This window comes from Taudactylus pleione, unplaced genomic scaffold (genome assembly GCF_031769625.1).
Source record: "Taudactylus pleione unplaced genomic scaffold, aTauple2 ptg000309l, whole genome shotgun sequence".
In the NCBI taxonomy this organism is placed as follows: Eukaryota; Metazoa; Chordata; class Amphibia; order Anura; family Myobatrachidae; genus Taudactylus; species Taudactylus pleione.
In genome coordinates this window covers 11,249,563-11,269,645 of record NW_028284710.1, presented here as the reverse complement: position 1 = coordinate 11,269,645, position 20,083 = coordinate 11,249,563, and the positions used below count along the sequence as shown (strand labels likewise).

General features: G+C 40.6%; 1 protein-coding gene across 1 annotated transcript in view; it reads left to right on the top strand.

The window, feature by feature from the left end:
• ADCY2 (adenylate cyclase 2) overlaps positions 1-20,083 on the top strand; it is a 1,382,785-nt gene that overhangs the window by 1,344,998 nt on the left and 17,704 nt on the right. Inside the window, exons 23-24 of the mRNA XM_088442287.1 lie at positions 2,875-2,989; positions 4,501-4,625. Coding sequence (XP_088298413.1) covers positions 2,875-2,989; positions 4,501-4,625 — 240 coding nt within the window. The remainder of the gene's footprint in view (positions 1-2,874; positions 2,990-4,500; positions 4,626-20,083) is intronic.

Sequence of the window (20,083 nt, the reverse complement as noted above, 5' to 3'; positions counted from 1 at the left end):
ATACTGTATATCTAGCACCACAATATGAAATATGGAGCCCTATTTCCAATCATTATTTTATATGTTGTTTATCTAAAATGTGTTTTTAAGGCTCAGTATATGAAATTTGGAGCCATATTTTAAAGGGGATATTTTTACAGTATATCACTAAGAAATCGCTACACACATGCCATCCTCGCTGACTCTGATCCCCACATACTGTACACGGTGTTTATACCTTCTAGATGAAATATGATTTTATTCTAAAAAGTTTAATTGTTATTAAAATTATATTATTGATAATAATATATTGAATCATAAAAATTTATTTTTGGAGAAAAAAAAAGGTATACACTGAGATTCAAACCCAGCACAGATGGTGTAATGGTTAGCATTACTGACTCACAGCACTGAGGTCATGGGTTTGATTCCCACCATGGCCCTACCTGTGCGGAGTTTGTATATTCTCCCTGTGCTTGCGTGGGTTTCCTCTGGGTACTCTGGTTTCCTCCCACACTCCAAAAATATATTGGTAGATTAATTGGCTCCCAGCACAAATTAACCCTAGTGTGTATGTGTATGTACATGTCATAGGAAATATAGATTGTAAGCTCCACTGGGGCAGGGACTGATGTGAATGGCCAAATATTCTCTGTAAAGCACTGCGCAATATGTGTGTGCTATATAAATAACTGGTAATAAATAAGAATAAATAAATAAGTAATTTCCTGGTGTGATGTGCAGTCACCTTATCCCTATGCTATATACACTTACAGGCAAATACTGAAGTCTTTTACCTCTTACATAGTGAAAATGAACTGAAACTGACAGCTTCTGTTATAGAGTTCTAGTTTCCAGCTAGAAATATAGCAACAATTTTTTTCCAACATATGAAATATGGTGCTATATTTCCAAGTGCTATTTTCTACTGTATGTCGTTTATCTAAGAATGTTATTTATGGCTCCAGTATATGAAATTTAGAGTCATATTTCCAAGCGCTATTTTCTATTCTGTAGGACCTTTTACTGTATATGTAGTCAAAGTATGCAGGGCATTTTGTAAGCCTGTCTGTCACTGCAATGGGAGGTAGCTTACTGTACAGGATCTTCCTCTCCAGCTTTCTACTTCCACAGCCACACTATACTTTTCTAAAAATGCCACCTGCTGTCTGAAAAGTGGTACTGCACTATATTTCAGCCTCCTTACACATGTCCCGACAGTTATATCTTGGTGGGGCTGATTATCTGATGCCATGGCACAATTTTCAGAAAGGTGTTTGTGGACACATCTGTATACCGCTAATGGTAAGTATATGGATTGGGTACTCGGTTTATTTTTTTTGCAAAGACCCCTATGGATGCTAAGGAGACCAGCGTGATGATGGAAGTGAGTATACAATCTTTTTTGCAGGTCATTCCACACGGATATCTACATTGGAGTAGAGGACAGACCGGTTGGTACAGGTAAGTATATGTGATTGATGGATGTACTGTATGTAATAAACTTGTACTATATAATGTGTGTGTTTTCTTTATTTAACTATTTACAGTGGGGGTATGGGTGCCGGCCGCCTGCAGGCCACCTGCTGGTACTTGTAGTTCCACAAGTGACAAAGGGCAGGCATGCTGGCACCTGTAGTCCCACTGTAAAATACAATAGTTTCCTTCTATTCTTCACTTTATTACCCCCATACCCAAGGCTACAGGGGGTGCAGGGAAGAGCCCCCCCCCACACTTTTTTGGGGAGTCCCCACCTCCCCTGAGGTCCTCGGCTTGGTCTGAGCAGCTTGGGGTGAAAATGCTTTGGCCCTGAGTATCCGGTAATAGGGTCTCCTGGCTGTGTCATTAAACCCCAGCCTTTTTGAGTCCGGTGCTGGTTTTAAAAATAGGTGGAACACTACGCATTTTTTTCCCTCTATATTTAAAACCAAAACTGGCCCTGCAGCCTGGTGCTGGTACCTAAATTATGGTGGAACCCTACTAATTTTGTTCCCCATAATTTTAGGTATCAGGACAGGCTGACAAAACAGGGCTGGTTAAGCTTTTGGGGGGGGACCCTACGTCTTTTTTTTAACATTAACCCTATTTTAACTTTTTATAGAAAGAAACATGCACAAATCACAATGATTTGTGTATGTTTCTGACCATCTCGCAGCACAGGGGGTTGAGAGATTGAAAAGTGATTTTGACAAAGAGTTTGCTCCTATCTCACCCAAGCTTGTTATCCTGATTCTTGGTAAATTTGAGAGATGTATGTTTTAGGTGAAAAGTACTTCCAATTTTCTCCAATGGTGATTTGATTTGAGATTGCTATATCATCTGAGTTTTATGAGTGTGATAAGAGATCTCTCTCCCTATCTCAACCGACTTTGACTTTAGTAAATTTGCGAGATGGAAAAAAATGAATAAATCACCCAAGATGGTCATCACGTCCTATGTTGATTCTTAGTAATTTTACCCCTATGTGTTAACACTTCTGTTATTGTATATTGGCCATGTCTCCCTAATATATTGCTTGTGGGTATAACTTTGAAAAACCTATAAATAAACACAATTTAGTAAAAAAAAAATAAAAAAAGAATGATGGATTATCACTTGTCATATGTGCCCCTCTCCCCCCACACACAGTTGTTGGAAACTATTTTTGTGAATTGTATAATTCAAATTGCTCTTTGCATAGCAGTCTAATTGGTAGTTTTCTTTTAAACTTTTAAATCTTGAAGGTAACTATAAATTCAAGGATTATGTAAATATCCTGTTTAATTTGAAAGAAAAAAAGTAAACATTAGAAAATCAGATATGAAAAAATTGCATCCACTTGTGAATTTTTACTGGAACAGAATGAAATGATATAAATACATATATTTTTGTCAATATCTTCTATTTATACTACAGGAAACAGACAGACAGTATATGCACATAGGAACAATGGTAGAGTTTGCATTCGCACTTGTGGCAAAACTGGATGTCATAAACAAGCACTCATTTAATGACTTTATGCTTCGAGTGGGTATGTATTAGGTGACTTGTGTTTTTTGCTTATAGTTACAAAAGTTGCAGACCTACTGTAGGTATTATATACACCTACTTGGCTGCCAATTGCATTTCAAGGTGCCTGCTTCACAGTCCTGGGAACCAGTGGTGTCACTAGGAAGGGGTGGAGGGTGCAGGAAACACCAGAGGGTATGGCGTCATGGACACAAGACCACACCCACTTTCGAGCAAAGAGTCAGCACTGCAGTTGTGCACTGAGTGACACTAACCCTAGTGATGTCACTGCTGGGAATTGATTCCAGAAAATCACTTTGTGCCTAGTCTTGTGGGTCTGTGGATACATCTAAAATGTGTATTGTGGAAACAATAAAAATATCACACCAAAATCCAACCTGCTTCAACTTTATGACTATCCTCTCCATTATATTGAGTGGGCACTGTGTTTATTACATAAGCCAATGTCTGGCACCTCAAATTCAAGTAGTTTTGCAGGGCATCACAGTGATTGTGGGAACTTCCCCAAAGCAGGTACTGTAAACCTCTGTTATTGTGTCCTTTCTACCACTGTATATCATGTAGATTATCTTGTCCCACAAAACAAAATTTCATTTCATGCAGGTGTGTGTAAAATTAGGCTCTCTTGAACCGTAATCCACAAGATACTGTATAGCGCTGACCCACCCATCTCTACTGGGAAAAAATAGCAAAAAGCAGAGTGTAATGTTGCAAAAGAGTAATTGCACTTTGGTTTTTCCCTTTTGCCAGCAAGATAAGGACATTGGAGAACTTAAAAATAAGTAGTTGTGGAATAAATAAGATTATATTCTGGGAGTTTTATTTTTATTATTGAATTAGAATATGTTTACTTATTGTGGCAAATACACTTCTACCATCCAATGCTCTTTTTCTGCACAGCTGAGGAGCATGTACTGTTAATGTAATTTTATTTACTTTGCTTCGTCCAAAATCATAAAATCTTCTAGATGAAAGTTTTGCAAAGACCGGGCCAGATTAACAATGAGGAAGATGGAGCTACAGTTTTTTTCTACTTTTATGTATTTAGAAAGACCATGAAGTTGTGTACACATCCGCATGGCGCTCACCACACCCAAACAACACTGGTCACAGCACCTCCCTTTCACAGTATAGGCCAATTAACATTTTCACACCCAGGCCCATGTGACCCTAAATCTGTCCCTGTGCAAAGCATACTAGTGTGATTTTATTCGGAATCCAATACAGAACAATTGATATTGTTGAGAAACACAGATTAGCATGTAAGATATGCATCATTCTGTATTATGAGAAAGGTCAACTGCACTCATAACTGTATAAGAAATGTGGGCAGCACCACAGGTTGTATATGTATCCCTGCATTAACTGGTTCATGCATATAATAAACATACACAACTGTTGACTACTGTATGTGTAAATGGGGCCATTGTGAAGCAACCAGGCTCTATCCACTTGCTTTCCATTTATATTTATTCTGTTAATTCCTTTATTGTTAAATGTAATGTATTACAGGTATCAATCATGGGCCAGTAATAGCAGGCGTTATTGGAGCACAAAAACCTCAGTATGACATTTGGGGAAACACAGTAAATGTTGCCAGCAGAATGGACAGTACCGGGGTTTTGGGTAAGATACAGGTATGATTGGAAAAAAGTTCTTTTATTGGGGTTTTTTTATAAAAGAACTGCAAAATTAAATGTTAATGTAATGTAATATGTTGAAGGAGAGTATAATTGGGTTTAACAAGTGCTTTTTCTCATGACAAAGGTGCCTGTACTTGCCGTGCAAGTTGATACAAGACTTATAGTAGCTTCCACAGTCTGGACAAATATTATAACTGAATATATATATAGTGTGTATATATATACATATATATATATATATCCATCCAATACTTATAACTGAAATTATGTCACTGCTTTTTTCCTGTTTCTGGAACTGATTATAGGAATGAAAAATTTGCCTAAAAAAAATGCAAATACTACATAATACTGATACCACCAGAAAAAGCATTGGGTCTATCTATTGTTACAAAGAGACAGGATCACCAGCTGCATCTGATGCTCCCTGGCTTTGCAGAGCCCCAGAAACACTATGAGGAGGTGTTATGATACCCAAAGCTTGCTTTGTGTGAACCCCCTAGAACCCAGGCTAGTGAGGTCTTCCGCCAATAACAACCACCCATTGTTCCCTTAGAACTAGGTGACATTACCCGGTACTTAGGCGGCCGCCTGGACTTATCACTCGGGGTAGTAGAAGTTCACATGAAGATACAATGGGATTCAGTGGTGAGAGAGACAACAGGAATAGACACTGGTATACATGCGGCTTAGAGAGCCAATGGTGCGGCTCGGAGCCGGATGCAGAAGTGAGTAATTACTGATGTGGCTTTGAGAGCCGATGGTGCGGATTGCAGCCGTTTACAGAAGCTTGTACACAGTTGATGCGGCTTAGAGAACCGATGGTGTGCGGCTTGGAGCCAGATGCAGAAACGAGCAGTAATTGCTGCAGCTTTGAGAGCCAGTACACAAGTTTGAGTACTAGTTTGTGTACTAGTTAGTGTACAAGTTAGAGTACAAATTGGTGTACTGCATCCTTAAGAATTGGTACACAAGTTGGTGTGTACCAAACTGTATATATATATGGCCTGGGTAAATCCGATAACAGCAGAAGTGGCAACAATGAGGGTGGTTTCCTTCGAGCAAAACTAGGGTGTTATAAATGCCTTAATTGTCTTACGTGTAGATATATGACTACTGGGGAGCACTTTAACCATCCACATAGTGGAAAACGTTATGAGATCAGACATAGAGTGACATGTACCACGAGATTTATTGTTTACATAATCACATGTCCGTGTGGTCTTAACCACGTAGGTAAGACCGACCGCACGTTAAGAGAACGGATGGCATTACATCGTTCCGCCATTAGGGCGGCCCTCAAAACAGGCACTAGTGAACAGCCTGTGGCAAGACACTTCGCTGTTGTTAACCACAGTTTGGCGACACTCAGGTATACCATCATTGACCACATACCACCATTGAGTCGAGGGGGTGATAGATCCTTAAAAGTACTACAATGCGAATCGCGTTGGATACATCGATTAGGAACATTAAGCCCTAAGGGTCTAAATGAACATTTGGGCTTACATTGTTTTCTGTAGGAGTTCATTAATGTGACTATTTGCTGTTTTGGAACATTTTTGTTGATAGTGAAGATTGTACTACGATGTAATCACATGTTTTGATACCAACCACAGACATCTGTCTGGGCCGGTCTCTGTATGCGGCGGGTTGGTCTATTATACTTATACATGGTTAGATTATTATGGATACTTAGAAGTCCCGTTATCATGTCTCTAAATTTGACTAAGTAATACTGAAATATATGCTATAACCATCCATGGGTATGCTAGTATGATAAGAGTTGATATAACTGAACGTTATCCATATGTCTATTTTGATGTATTTTGAGGGATTGTCTCCTGTTTATGTTGTCATATGTATATGCTATATTGTTGTCATGGCAATGGGTCGCACCTGTGACGTCACTAGTGGGCGGACCAGGGTTGGACCCGGAAGCTGCGGCGTCTTGCACGTGGTGGGGCGTTGGGGTATATGTAAGTGTAAGTTCTTTATGTCTTATTATGTCTTGAAAACAATGCAATAAAGCATTGAAACGTTGACTATCATTCCTGCCCAGATTGTGTTTTTTCTTGGAGTGCCGCTGCGATGGTGACTATATATATATATATATATATATATATATATATAAATATATCCAAGCAAAAGATCAGCGGCACTCCCGGACTTGTATCATAATAGAAAAAACTTGAATGCATGCCACTCAACCAACGTTTCAGGGCCATGCAAGACCCTTTTCTCAAGGCAGGCGTTGCAATATTCATTTACATTATAAACAGCAGACAAAAACACCACTGTTTCCTACCTTTAAGTAGCAGGATCCTTCCTGTGTGCTGGCGACGACCGGGGCAGGCAGGGGGACATTATCAAATAGACTACAAAGGATGAAGTGCAGGTTAGGACATGGTTTATATGATACGTATGTTCCCGATGCGGATGTTTAAAAGTTGATCCTGTCAGCATGTATTGACAAGTAATACATTTTGTGCATTTATAACACCCTGGTGCTTTCACACGCGAAAATTGACCCTCCTGATTAGATCGAATAAATCCGGTAATGCCGGTATGGACCACCATGTCCCTAATATTCCTGCCTCTTGTAAAGCAAGCCATCGGTCGTTTGCCTTTAAAACAAAGTAAATCCTTGTCTGATGTAACTATTGGCCATAATGCCCATGTGGCTCGCTGGATCACAGGGCTGCTGGTCTGATATTCGAGTTTCCAAGGGATGATGTTACTGTTATCTTTGATTTTAGAGTGTAATAATGTGTCCCGTTGGAGTGACAATATATAAGATAGATAGATATCTACCGATCACAGATCCTGCAATATACACACACATATATATATATATATATATATATATATATCCAGATACAACACACAGTATATATACATATATACACACATGCAATATCTATCTATCTATATATGTATATTGCAGGGTCTGGAGTGTCGAGTTCTGTGATAGCTAGATAGATAATATACACAGTATATATATATATATAACGTGAAAACAGGCAGCACTCACATCAAACACAGTCCATAGAAAAAATGCTGGGGTGTCCACCACACCAATGGAGTCCTTAAAGGTACTCCACCAATTATATAAGACAAAAAGAGGGGCACTCACCAGGCTTGTAAAAGAAGTTAATCCAGTTTTAATTCAAATGACATAACTCACTCAACGTTTCAGTCACAGCAGGTAACCTTCTTCAGGAGAAGCAACAAATGGTATCAGGTAATAGCAACCACAACAATGGATACAGGAATAAAGCTTACCTTGACACAACTGCCTCTTATATCATGGTTGAAAAACAACGGGAATAGTTCCGCACAGAAATTACATTATGTTCATGTATTTATTCATTTGTATTTACATGAAAAACAAAACCAGGTTCCCTTGTATCTTTTTATCCCCTCTATATGTTAATAATTTTTATCAATTTACATCCTGGGATACAATCCATTGGATGTATGTTTCTTCATATGAGATACTTGGGTGCTACCTTTCTCATGGTATACTAACGTATAGCTCTAATGAAAATAAGGGGGCAAAAAAAAACAAAAGAAAAGACTCTTATGATTTAATAGAAAGTGAGATTAGTTGGTGCACACCTGGAACCATGAATGTAAGGCTAACGTCAAAATTAAAACGTAACTTTTATTTGGCGGTTTATAAATTGCATGAAAAATAGATTAAAATCAATAAAGTAGTGAAAAAGATTGAAAATAAAGTGATATAAAAATCATAACCTCTGTTTCTCTTATTTGTGTTTTTAATAAGTATTGTTTGTGTTTGTATGTCAGTATGTTTATTCTGATTTAAAAGGGAAAAACCCCATTGGATTATATTTCCTTCAGAATATTATTATTATTATTATTATTATTATTATTATTATTATTATTATTGTGTTACATATAGCAACAATATAGACTCCATCCAATAATGTGGCAATTGTCTCAAAATTTGTTATATTGTTTGTGAAATCTCAGCTGTCTCAGGCAACACTGTTGCAATCTTCTCTTTTTATTGAGATATATACTGATTCTTCAAGCAAATTTCTTTACTGATCTTCTAGTATTGTGGAGATATATCATTGCTCATATAGCTAAAATATCATGTATAGCCTCCTGTTCTGAATGGATGGCTACCATAAGTCACAGTGTGTGGATTTCCAGCTGCAGTTAATTCCTGCACATGTCAGAATCCCTAGTTAGCATGACAGTTTCTTCTGCCTCTATTGTGTCCAACAGCTTTGTCAGGCTTTCGGCATGGTTCACATTTGGGACTCCTGCTGATATAGTGTGACCCGCTCCGGGGACAGTGGCAGGTGGGGAGTTTGACTGGGGCGGTACACCTGTCAAACCGTAACGCAGGTGTCCTAAGGCGAGCTCAGGAAGGACAGAAACCTCCCGTGGAGCAGAAGGGCAATTACTCTCTGCTGTTATTGCAGTGAGACTTACCTTGCGGTCAGCTAGCCGATGCTCACGTAGGGCTGACAAGCGCCTGCAGTCTCAATTCAATTAGCACTACACACTCTGCCAATACATTGCATTCACTCTATGTTATTTTGCACAAATATTGACATATTTAAACTGACACATTTGTTTTTCAATTTTCACATAAGGAGACACAGTAAGTGCAACTGCCTATGCACATTTCACCGGATGTCCGGCTTCATCTGGGCAAACAGAGCCACACATGTTACTGGGTTTAAATACCCTATTCCCTTGTTACCATTGTCAAGGGGTGTGTCTGAGATTTAATTGGATCTAGAAGGTTTTTTCCTAATGTGTTGTATTGTCTTTATATATGTGCACGTTTATTTATGATTTACACATACGTCCTTAAATAATTATGGTTTATTTACTATTAATATTATTATGTGATACAGTGACACAACTAGCCTACTTGGAATCTGATGTTGATTTTGATTGGCCTATATTTTTTATCTTTAGTCAGCATTCATTTACTTTGTCTCCATTTTTTACCAGTATGACCAATTTGTACTTTTAAGTGATATCTTCTAGTGTGCGCTCTGTCTGGATCTAGTACCGCTATGTTCTTTGATCGGCACTTCATCCAGCTCTGTTGTTTACACTGCTGCTGTGCCAACAGCATTGCTTCTCTCTTTGTGATTGGTCTAGCATTCCTGTTGCCTGTGTTTACCAGGTTGCTATGACAACACTTACCAGGGAGCGGATGTGCCGCTCTGTGGACTGGACGTGGATGTGGTGCAGCGCCGCGCTTCTGTTTATGAGGACATGACTGCATCCAGTATTTTCAGAGTTTTGCCCTGATGGTAAACGATCTGTTTTGTACTAATTAACAGTAGCTTTGCTGGCTGCTGTGTATTTTGATATATTTATATTAGATAGTGTCCCTCACCATAAGTGATGTTATGATGCGGTCAGATTGATGGAAGGTGATGATGCACGCTCCACAGGCACTTTTGTAATCAACACCATGATATAAGAGGCAGTTGTGTCAAGGTAAGCTTTATTCCTGTATCCATTGTTGTGGTTGCTATTACCTGATACCATTTGTTACTTTCCTGAAGAAGGTCACATGCTGTGACTGAAACGTTGAGTGAGTTATGTCATCTGAATTAAAACTGGATTAACTTCTTTTACAAGCCTGGTGAGTGCCCCTCTTTTTGTCTTATATAATTCGTGGAGTACCTTTCAGGACTCCATTGGTGTGGTGGACACCCCAACATTTTTTCTATGGACTGTGTTTGATGTGAGTGCTGCCTTTTTACACGTTATATATATTGAGTTATGTCATTTGAATTAAAACTGGATTAACTTCTTTTACAAGCCTGGTGAGTGCCCCTCATTTTGTCAGTATATAGACAAATATATATATAGACAAAAACACACATTATATATACATATATACACACAGTGGTATAATATATAATTATACACACAGCACAGTATATAATATATATATATATATATATATATATATATACTAGAGATGTGCACCGACCACTGTGTTTTGCTTTTGGTTTTGGTTTTGGATCTGGATCTCCCATGGTTTTGGATCTGGATTGGTTTTGCCAAAACCTCACCTCCATGTGTTGTTTTGTGTTTTGGTTTTGGATCTGGATTTTTTCTTAAAAAATTAAAAAAACAGATAAAATCACATAAAATGGGCCTTTTTTGTTCCTACAGTATTAATAACCTCAATAACATTTTTTCCACTCATTTCCTGTCAATTTTGACCATCTCACAGCTCACAATATTGATTTTTTTTTATACAGTAATAGGGCCAAAAGGTTGTATCCAGCTTGCTGGCTCAAAACTGATTGATATAATTATTAATAGAGTTGAGGACTGTGCAAAGATGATGGTTGGGATACCCTTGAGGATTGAAGAATTGATAGTTGATAGTTGGTGCAGCCCCTGGCTGTAAAATTGATAATAAATTAATTAAAAAACAATTCATTGGGTTCAGCCCCTGGCTGTAAAATTGATAATAAATTAATTAAGAAACAATTCATTGGGTGCAGTCCCTGGCTGAATAATTAATAAAAACAATTCATTCTTACAGCCCCTGGCTGTTAAATTGATAATACATTAATTAAAAAACAATTCATTGGGTGCAGCTCCTGGCTGTAAAATTGATAATAAATTAATTAATAAACAATTCATTGGGTGCAGGCTTTGGCTGAACAATTAATAAAATTAAATTCAATGGTGCAGCCCCTGCCTGTTAAATTGATAATAAATTTATTAAAAACAATTCATTGGGTGCAGCCCCTGGCTGTAGAATTGATAAAAAATTAATTAAAAAACAATTCATTGGGTGCAGCCCCTGGCTGAATAATTAATAAAAAGCAATTCATTGGTACAGCCCCTGGCTGTAAAATTGATAATCAATTAATTTAATAATAAATCATTGGTTCCTAAACCAACCATAACATTAATTTAAAATGTCAGGCAGCAATGCCCCAACCAGCACATAATGAAAAGGAAAAAGGTGCAAGATGGAATAGTCCTTGGGACCTCCCACCCACCCTTATGTTTTATACGAAACAGGACAGTTTAACAAACCAATCATTTCAGCAACAAGGACTGCCAATTGTGGCTGAAATGATTGGTTTGTTTGGACCCCCATAAAACAAGCTGCCAATGTGTTGTGGACATGGAAATGAAAATGATCCCATACACAAACTGGCTTTACATTACAAGTTGTCGTCATCCTCATCCTCGTCATCCCCATCAGTGTGTACATCCTCTTCATCACACAATACTCATTCGTCCCTGCTGGAAGCCACCATAGGCGCCTCTGTAATTTTTTTATTTATTGTTGGTAGAGGTCTTCCTCTTGGAATTTGTAATTCATTTTAATGAACATCATCTTTTCCACATTTTGAGGAAGTAACCTCCTACGCCGATCACTGACAAGGTTGCCAGCTGTACTGAAAACTCTTTCGGAGTACACAATGGAGGGTGGGTAACTTAAGTAATGCAAAGCCAGTATGTGTATGGGCCTCCAAATTGCCTCTTTTTCCTGCCAGTACTGAAAGGGACTGTCTGATATGCCTATTAGAATGTTATCTCTGAAATAGTCCTCCATCATTCTGTGAATGGAGACCGTATCACACATAGACACGGTAGAAGACATGTCACTAGTAGGCAGTTCACTCAGGCCCGACCAGATGTGATTTTTTAGTGAACGATCTGCATGACCAGCAGGCATTCTGTAAGGAAAATTGAGTTTTTTCCTGGCAGCTGCAGAAACTGAAGGAGGATATGATGGTGTTTCACGTGCAGCTGCAGCTAACAAGTTTATTTTACCAAAATCTCTTTGCACAGTTTCAGATTTTTGTCTTTTGGAAAAAAACTCACAAGGTAGGACTTATACCTAGGATCCAGAATGGTCGCCAAAATATATTTTTCAGATTTCAATACAGTGACGACTCTTGGATCCTGGTGAAGTGAATCAATGGCTTGATCCACCAGTCCAACATACTTTGCGCAATCACTCTGTTTCACCTCCTCCTTCAGTTTCTCCAGCTGTTTTTGCAAAAGTCTGATGAGGGGAATGACCTGACTCAAGCAGGCAGTGTCTGAACTAACTTCATGTGCGCAAGTTCAAAGGGTTTGAGAACCTTGCACAACACGGAAATTATTCTCCACTGCGCTTGAGTAAGGTGCATTCCCTCTCCACGGCCTATGTCATAGTCCATTGTATAGGCCTGGTTGGCCTTTTGCTATTCCTCCATCCGCTGAAGCATATAGAGGGTAGAATTCCACCGAGTTACTACCTCTTCCTTCAGCTGATGGAAGGGCAAATTTAACAGTACCTGCTGGTGCTGCAATCTTTGATAAGCAGTCGCCGAATGTCTAAAATGTCTGGATATTTTGTGGGCCACCGACAGCATCTCCTGCACGACCATGTCAGTTTTTAAACAACGTTGCACCACCAAATTAATTGTGTGAGCAAAGCATGGGACGTGTTGGAATTTGCCCACATGTAATGCTCTCACAATATTGGTGGCATTGTCTGAAATCACAAATCCAAAGGAGATTCTCAGTGGGGTAAGCCATTTATTAATGATTTCCCTGAGTTTTTCTAAGAGGTTCTCAGCCTCTTAGTGAAACCAGTTATGCAAAGAGTAGCTTGCCTCTGTATCACCTGTGTTTTGGTAGATGTTGCTGCTGCTGTTGCTGTTGTAGGCAATACACCTACCCAGTGGGCTGTCACAGTCATGTAATCCTTAGTTTGCCCTGTCCCACTTGTCCACATATCAGTGGTCAAGTGGACAGTGGGTACAACGCATTTCTGAGGACATTAATAAGGTTTTGTTTTAATGTCCTTGTACAGACTTGGAATTGCTGTTCTAGTGAAGTGGAATCTAGAAGGGATCTGGTTGCGAGGACACAGGACCTTAATTAACTATTGAAAACCCACTGCAGTAATGGCAGATACTGGATGCACATCTAATACCAGCATAGCTATTATGACGTCAGTAATCTGCTGTGCAAATGGGTGATTGCTGTCATACTTGTTTGATGATTGTTTAACAGTTAATTGTTTTTTGGAGGATACGCTACAAGTAGTCTTCCTCCTGGTCCCCTTCTGGGATGAAGATCCACTCACAGGAACAGCAGCAGCAACAGGTGTAGTCGTCAAGGATCCTTCTGAGGAATCATGGATAGGAGAGGAGTCAATCATGCTTCGAATACCAACATTGGATGCAGCAGGACTCTCCCGATGATGAATGAGGATGTTGATGATGCAGGTGTAGGTGTTGGAGATAGAAGCCGCTTGGATCTCACAGAGAGGGGGCAGGTTGGTTACACTGGACTTGTTATGTTTTGAGTTATGAAACTTGGCGACGTACACTTTGAAATTTGATGAATGCGCTCCAAGTGATGTAACAAGGAGGAGGTTCCTAGGTGGTTTAGGTCCCTCCCTCTACTCACTCTTGCATGGCAATGGTCATATATGGCTTGACAACTGTTGTGCGGTTCGGGGTGGAAATAATTCCACACCTGAGTAGATTTTTTTTGTCTTTTGTCCCAGCATGACACAATGGGCTTTGGCTTTTTCAATCCATGGGCAACAGCTGTTGCCTTACTTACACAACGGACATCCTTGGCATCAACATCCTCATCACCAACATCTTCATCATCAACAGCCTCATCATCCTTAGCGCCTTCAACTACCAAAATATCCTCCTCCTCCATGTGCAATTCCACAGAAGCATCCTCAATGACTACATCTGCAAGATGTTGACTGCCACATTTACAGAGGGCACACAAATGTTGGAACTTGGAGGATCCTCCAGTACACTAGTATTTAGGTCTGGCTCACCATGGCAACCACGGACACACTTGCACTCTCCTCAGGGATTTGTGATTTAGTTTTCTCAGGGCACACAGTTGTTTTTTCCCGAAGGGCTATCAGAATCAGGAGTCTTCCTAAAAAAGGCCAAGGCCTTATCATTTCCTTGCCACTTCATGTAGTGAAGGGCATATTGCCATTTTTTTGTTTATCTTAAGGCAAATTTCCTTTACATTTTTTTTTCTTAACTTCAGTACAAGTAGCTTTACCATATTGATGGCGTGACTTAAGCCCTGGGGCATGGGCCTTCATAGAGAATGAGGAAGTTGATGGCCTTGCACAGCTGGCAGCAGCTACAACATGTGGTCCTTGGCCTTGCTCTCCTGTTATGTGACAGCCCTCCATATTTTCTGCAGTCTTGAAGCAGTGTCACAAGCACCAATAGTGTAGCCAAGGTGCGGTTGCAAAGTTCACACATGTGCAGTCATGCACACACACACTGTAGTGGGGCAGTTCTAGGTTGCAACTTGCGTTGCTGGCTGGATCTTGTGCGGTTAAGCCTAACATGCACGCACACACACAGACAGTAAAAGATCAAAAAAAGACAATTGATTTAAAAAACTTTTATGCTCAAGTACTTGGGCCCAGAGCACCGATTGATCACGACTGGAGTCGGGCAGCACTAGGTTGCAACTTGCGTTGCTGGCTGGATCTTGTGTGGCTAAGCCTAACACGCACAGACACACAGACAATTATTAGAAAAAAAAGACAATTGATTTTTATTTTTTTCAGCTACAGAACTTGGGACCAGAGAAGCGATTGATCACAACTGGAGTTGGGCTGCACTAGGTTGCAACTTGCGTTGCTAGCTGGATCTTGTGCGGTTAAGCCTAACACGCACACACACAGAAAAATATTACACTAAAAGACACTTTTTTTTTTTACAATATAATTTTTATTTAGGGAGTCCAGAACTTGGGCCCAGATGGACGCAGCACCAGACCAGATGTATTCTGCACCAGCCCAGATGGACACAGCAGACAGCAGAACACCAGCTCAGAATGGATGAGCACTACAGCACCCTAGGATACAGCAGAGCATCAGCCCAGAATGGATCAGCACTCAGCAGCACCAGCCCGGAATGGATCAGCAGTGCACCAGCCCAGGACAGCACCACTCTCCCAGCCCTACACTACCCACCTTCCCTGTTCAGTCTCCACAGCCAGAGTGAAATGGTGTCTGCCGCGAGGTCCCTATATACTACATTGATCATAGAGACATAAGCTCGCGAACTGCAGGATTTCTGACTCTATGGCCTTGCCTCGGTTTTGAGATCCGAGTCAGGCGGGAAACTCCGAGCCTGCTTGGATCCGACTCGGATCTGCAAAATTCGGATGAGAACCGAACCCGCTCATCTCTAATATATACACACACACACATTATATATATATACAGTATTATACATATATATATATATATATATATATATATACAGTCAGGTCCATAAATATTGGGACATTGACAGAATTTTCAGATTTTGGCCTCTATTCACCACCACAATGGTTTTGAAATGAAACAAACAAGATGTGCTTTAACTGCAGACTTTCAGATTTAATTTGAGGGTAATTACATCCAAATCGGGTGAAAGGTGTAGGAATTACAATGGTTTCAATATGTGCCTCCCACTTTTTAAGGGGCCAAAAGTAATGGGACTATCAACTCAAAAGCTATTTCATGGACCGGTGTGGGCTATTCCCTCGTTATTTCATTATTAATTAAGCAGGTAAAAGGTCTGGAGTTGATTCTAGATGTGACATTTGCATTTGGAATCAGTTGATGTCGACTCTCAATATGAGATCCAAAGAGCTGTCACTATCAGTGAAGCAAGCCATCATTAGGCTGAAAAATCAAAACAAACCCATCAGAGAGATAGCAAAAACATTAGGTGTGGCCAAATCAACTGTTTGGAACATTCTTAAAAAGAAAGAACGCACCGGAGAGCTCAGCAACACCAAAAGACCCAGAAGACCACGGAAAACAACTGTGGTGGATGACAGAAGAATTATTTCCCTGGTGAAGAAAAACCCCTTCACAACAGTTGGCCAAATCAAGAACACTCTCCAGGAGGTAGATGTATATGTGTCAAAGTCAACAATCAAGAGAAGACTTCACAAGAGTGAATATAGAGGGTGCACCACAAGATGCAAACCATTGGTGAGCCACAAAAATAGGAAGACCAGATTAGAGTTTGCCAAACAACATCTAAAAAAGCCATTACAGTTCTGGAACAACATCCTATGGACAGATGAGACAAAGATCAACTTGTACCAGAGTGATGGGAAGAGAAGAATACAGAGAAGGAAAGGAACTGCTCATGATCCAAAACATACCACCTCATCAGTGAAGCATGGTGGTGGTAGTGTCATGGCGTGGGCATTTATGGCTGCCAATGGAACTGGTTCCCTTGTATTTATTGATGATGTGACTGCTGACAAAAGCAGCAGAATGAATTCTGAAGTGTTTCGGGCAATATTATATGCTTATATTCAGTCAAATGCTTCAAAACTCATTGGACGCTTCACAGTGCAGATGGACAATGACCTGAAGCATACTGCAAAAGCTACCAAAGAGTTTTTTAAGGCTAAAAAGTGGAATGTTATTCAATGGCCAAGTCAATCCCCTGACCTGAATCCGATTGAGCATGCATTTCACTTGATGAAGACAAAACTGAAGGGAAAATGCACCAAGAACAAGCAGGAACTGAAGACATTTGCAGTAGAGGCCTGGCAGAGCATCACCAGGGATGAAACCCAGCGTCTGGTGATGTCTATGCGTTCCAGACTTCAGGCTGTAATTGCCTGCAAAGGATTTGCAACAAAGTATTCAAAAGTGAAAGTTAGATTTAGGATTGTTTAGTTTGTCCCATTACTTTTGGGCCCTTAAAAAGTGGGAGGCACATATAGAAGCCGTTGTAATTCCTACACCATTCATCTGATTTGGATGTAATTACCCTCAAATTAAATCTGAAAGTTTGCAGTTAAATCACATCTTGTTTGTTTCATTTCAAAGCCATTGTGGTGGTGAACAGAGGCCAAAATATGAAAATTCTGTCAATGTCCCAATATTTATGGACCTGACTGTATATACACATATATATTAGTCCTAGAGCACACACACTAACCCCCAAGGGTACAAATTAAAGATAGGGGAAAATGGGGGGTGTAAATAAAGACATATTGGAAAACAGAGGGATGGTTAGGGCACAGTAAAGGTACATTAAATGAGACATAGATACCTATAAACATAGGGATGGACAGAGACAAGTAGTTATAGAATCATATACACTGGGAGAGGGGGTATACAAACACATACCTACTTATTTAATGATAGAAGCAAGGGGAGTAGGTGGAGCAGAGACATCCAGGAAGTGCACTGACTGCAGTGCAAACAACACAGCTGTCAGCCTGCCACGATCCTCACAGGAATCTCAGGAGGAGTGGTCAGCAGACTGCTGATGCCTGCCCCAGGAAAGTGAGCACCCGGCCAGCAGAGAGTGGTCAGGGGGCACGGCATGCACACCTTACATCCACCAGAAGAGCTGTTCCACTTTCCCTACATTCCCATACATTCACACATATCCCACACACCACTTACCTGGTCCTGGAGATTATGGGGGCAGTTATGGCCACAGAAAGGAGGGGTAGAGAAGTTTGAAAACTGGTCACACAAGATGGGCACTGGGAGGAGAGGAGTGAGACAGAGAAAGGAGGTGCCGGTCTGTAATGGAGTTCAGCTCGTTGGTGGCTTGTCTCATGGGAAGGGCCAGCGGCAGCCACTGAAGCTTAGTACTGGCTAATTAGGGCTGGTCCCAGTAATCCTGGACTGCACAAACTGCCGGTAGGGCGGGCAAATGGGGAGTTTCAGTGGGCGGGTATTAGCCGGCCGGTGACAGCCATCAGCCAGGCTGTAACAGGATTTTTTTTGTCTCTAAAAGCCCTACACTGTGGACATATTCCGACCAGGCCATCAGCTGAGCTCCGATCACAGCTGCAGCGCATGGGGGAAAATGCAGAGCCATGGGATGCCCCTAGGCATTTGCTTAGAATGCCTATGCCTAGGGCCGGCTTTGTGCTCATGCACAATAAGCCGCAACTTTGTGAAATAAGCTGCAATCTATTTCCAGAGCTCTGTAGAATGAGTCGCAGCTGACACTTGTGTGTCTGAACAGATGCTCAAACAAAAAGTTTCTCGTTGGTCAGAATACTCCCTATAAGGAAAGAGTATATGCTGGTTAATTTGTGGTGCTAAAAGTGGCAAGAAAATCAAACACGTTTCTTTGCCTAAGACAACTTCGTCAGAGGATGCCACTAAGATAATGAAAAATTAATAATCATTTTAGTCAAAATATTAGTATAAAAACTGAATTTAACTAACATAGCCTGGTGACTAAGAAGAACCTATGCTCTTCTCAGTTGTCTTTTGTTTGGCCACAGCATGTTGGCTAGAAATATCCTACATCATTTTTAATGTTAGGTGTCTTATAGTTAACAGTTGGCCTTCTCCTATTATTATAGCCAGCGCTAGATTATCCTCAAGCAACACAGACGGCTGCCTAAGGGCCTGATTCAGAGCCGCTCGTAAGCGGCCGCTCGTTCGCTCCGAGCGATGTTTGCCCAACTGCGCATGCGTACGGATCGTAATACGCATGCGCGAACCAGTCAGTGCGGCCGAAATTCGTTTGTTCGCTAAATAGCGAATGCCTGCTATTTTGAGTGACAGGAGGAGGCGTATGTGGGTGGTAACAGGGGAAGGTGCTTGAAAACAGGGAGTGGAGATCCGAACGCAGGCGTGCTTAAAGGTCAAAACGGGCGTTTTAAGGGTGTGCATAATTAATACAGCAGCGTCATTGACCACGTCACTGGGTTATTTTATAGTCAGAACTGCTCGCAAATTTGTGGTAGCAAAAACCAACCACAAGAATAGCGAGCAGTTCATACGCTGGTCGATGTACTCGATTAATCTAATAAATAGCGGACATGACGTAGGATGCGAGCGGCCAGGGGGCGTATTTTTTCAAAAACGACCGCAAGTTTTGTTCGCTCGTTCAGACATAGAGGCGTGAACAGACCACAAAGAGCGAACGGTTCATTTGAATAGCCACCCCTATTTTCTGGACGAACGACCGCAAATAGCGTCCGGCTCTGAATCAGGCCCTAAGCCCTATTAGCCACCTAAATTACAAAACAATTTGTTTTCTTATTTCAAAAAAAGACCCTCAGAGGGCCTAGACTGAGGGATGTTTATCTACAATAAGCTAAATACAGTATATGACCACACCTCTTCCTCACAGTTAATAGTGTTTGCTAACAGAATGGTAGATTTAAAAAAAAAAAAATTCTATTTATTGAAAAGTGTTTTAGGTACAGAAAAGGAAAATGGCATACAGCACAAAATGTGGGGCCTGATTCAGAGCCGGACGCTATTTGCGCTCGCTCGTTCAGAAAAAGGAGCCGGCTATTTAAATTGAGTGCTCGCTCTTTGCGGTCTGTTGACGCCTCTATGTCTGAGCGAGCGAACGAAACATGCGCTCGCTATTTTGTGAAGACGCCCCCTGGCCGCTCGCATCCTACGTCACCTCCGCTATTTA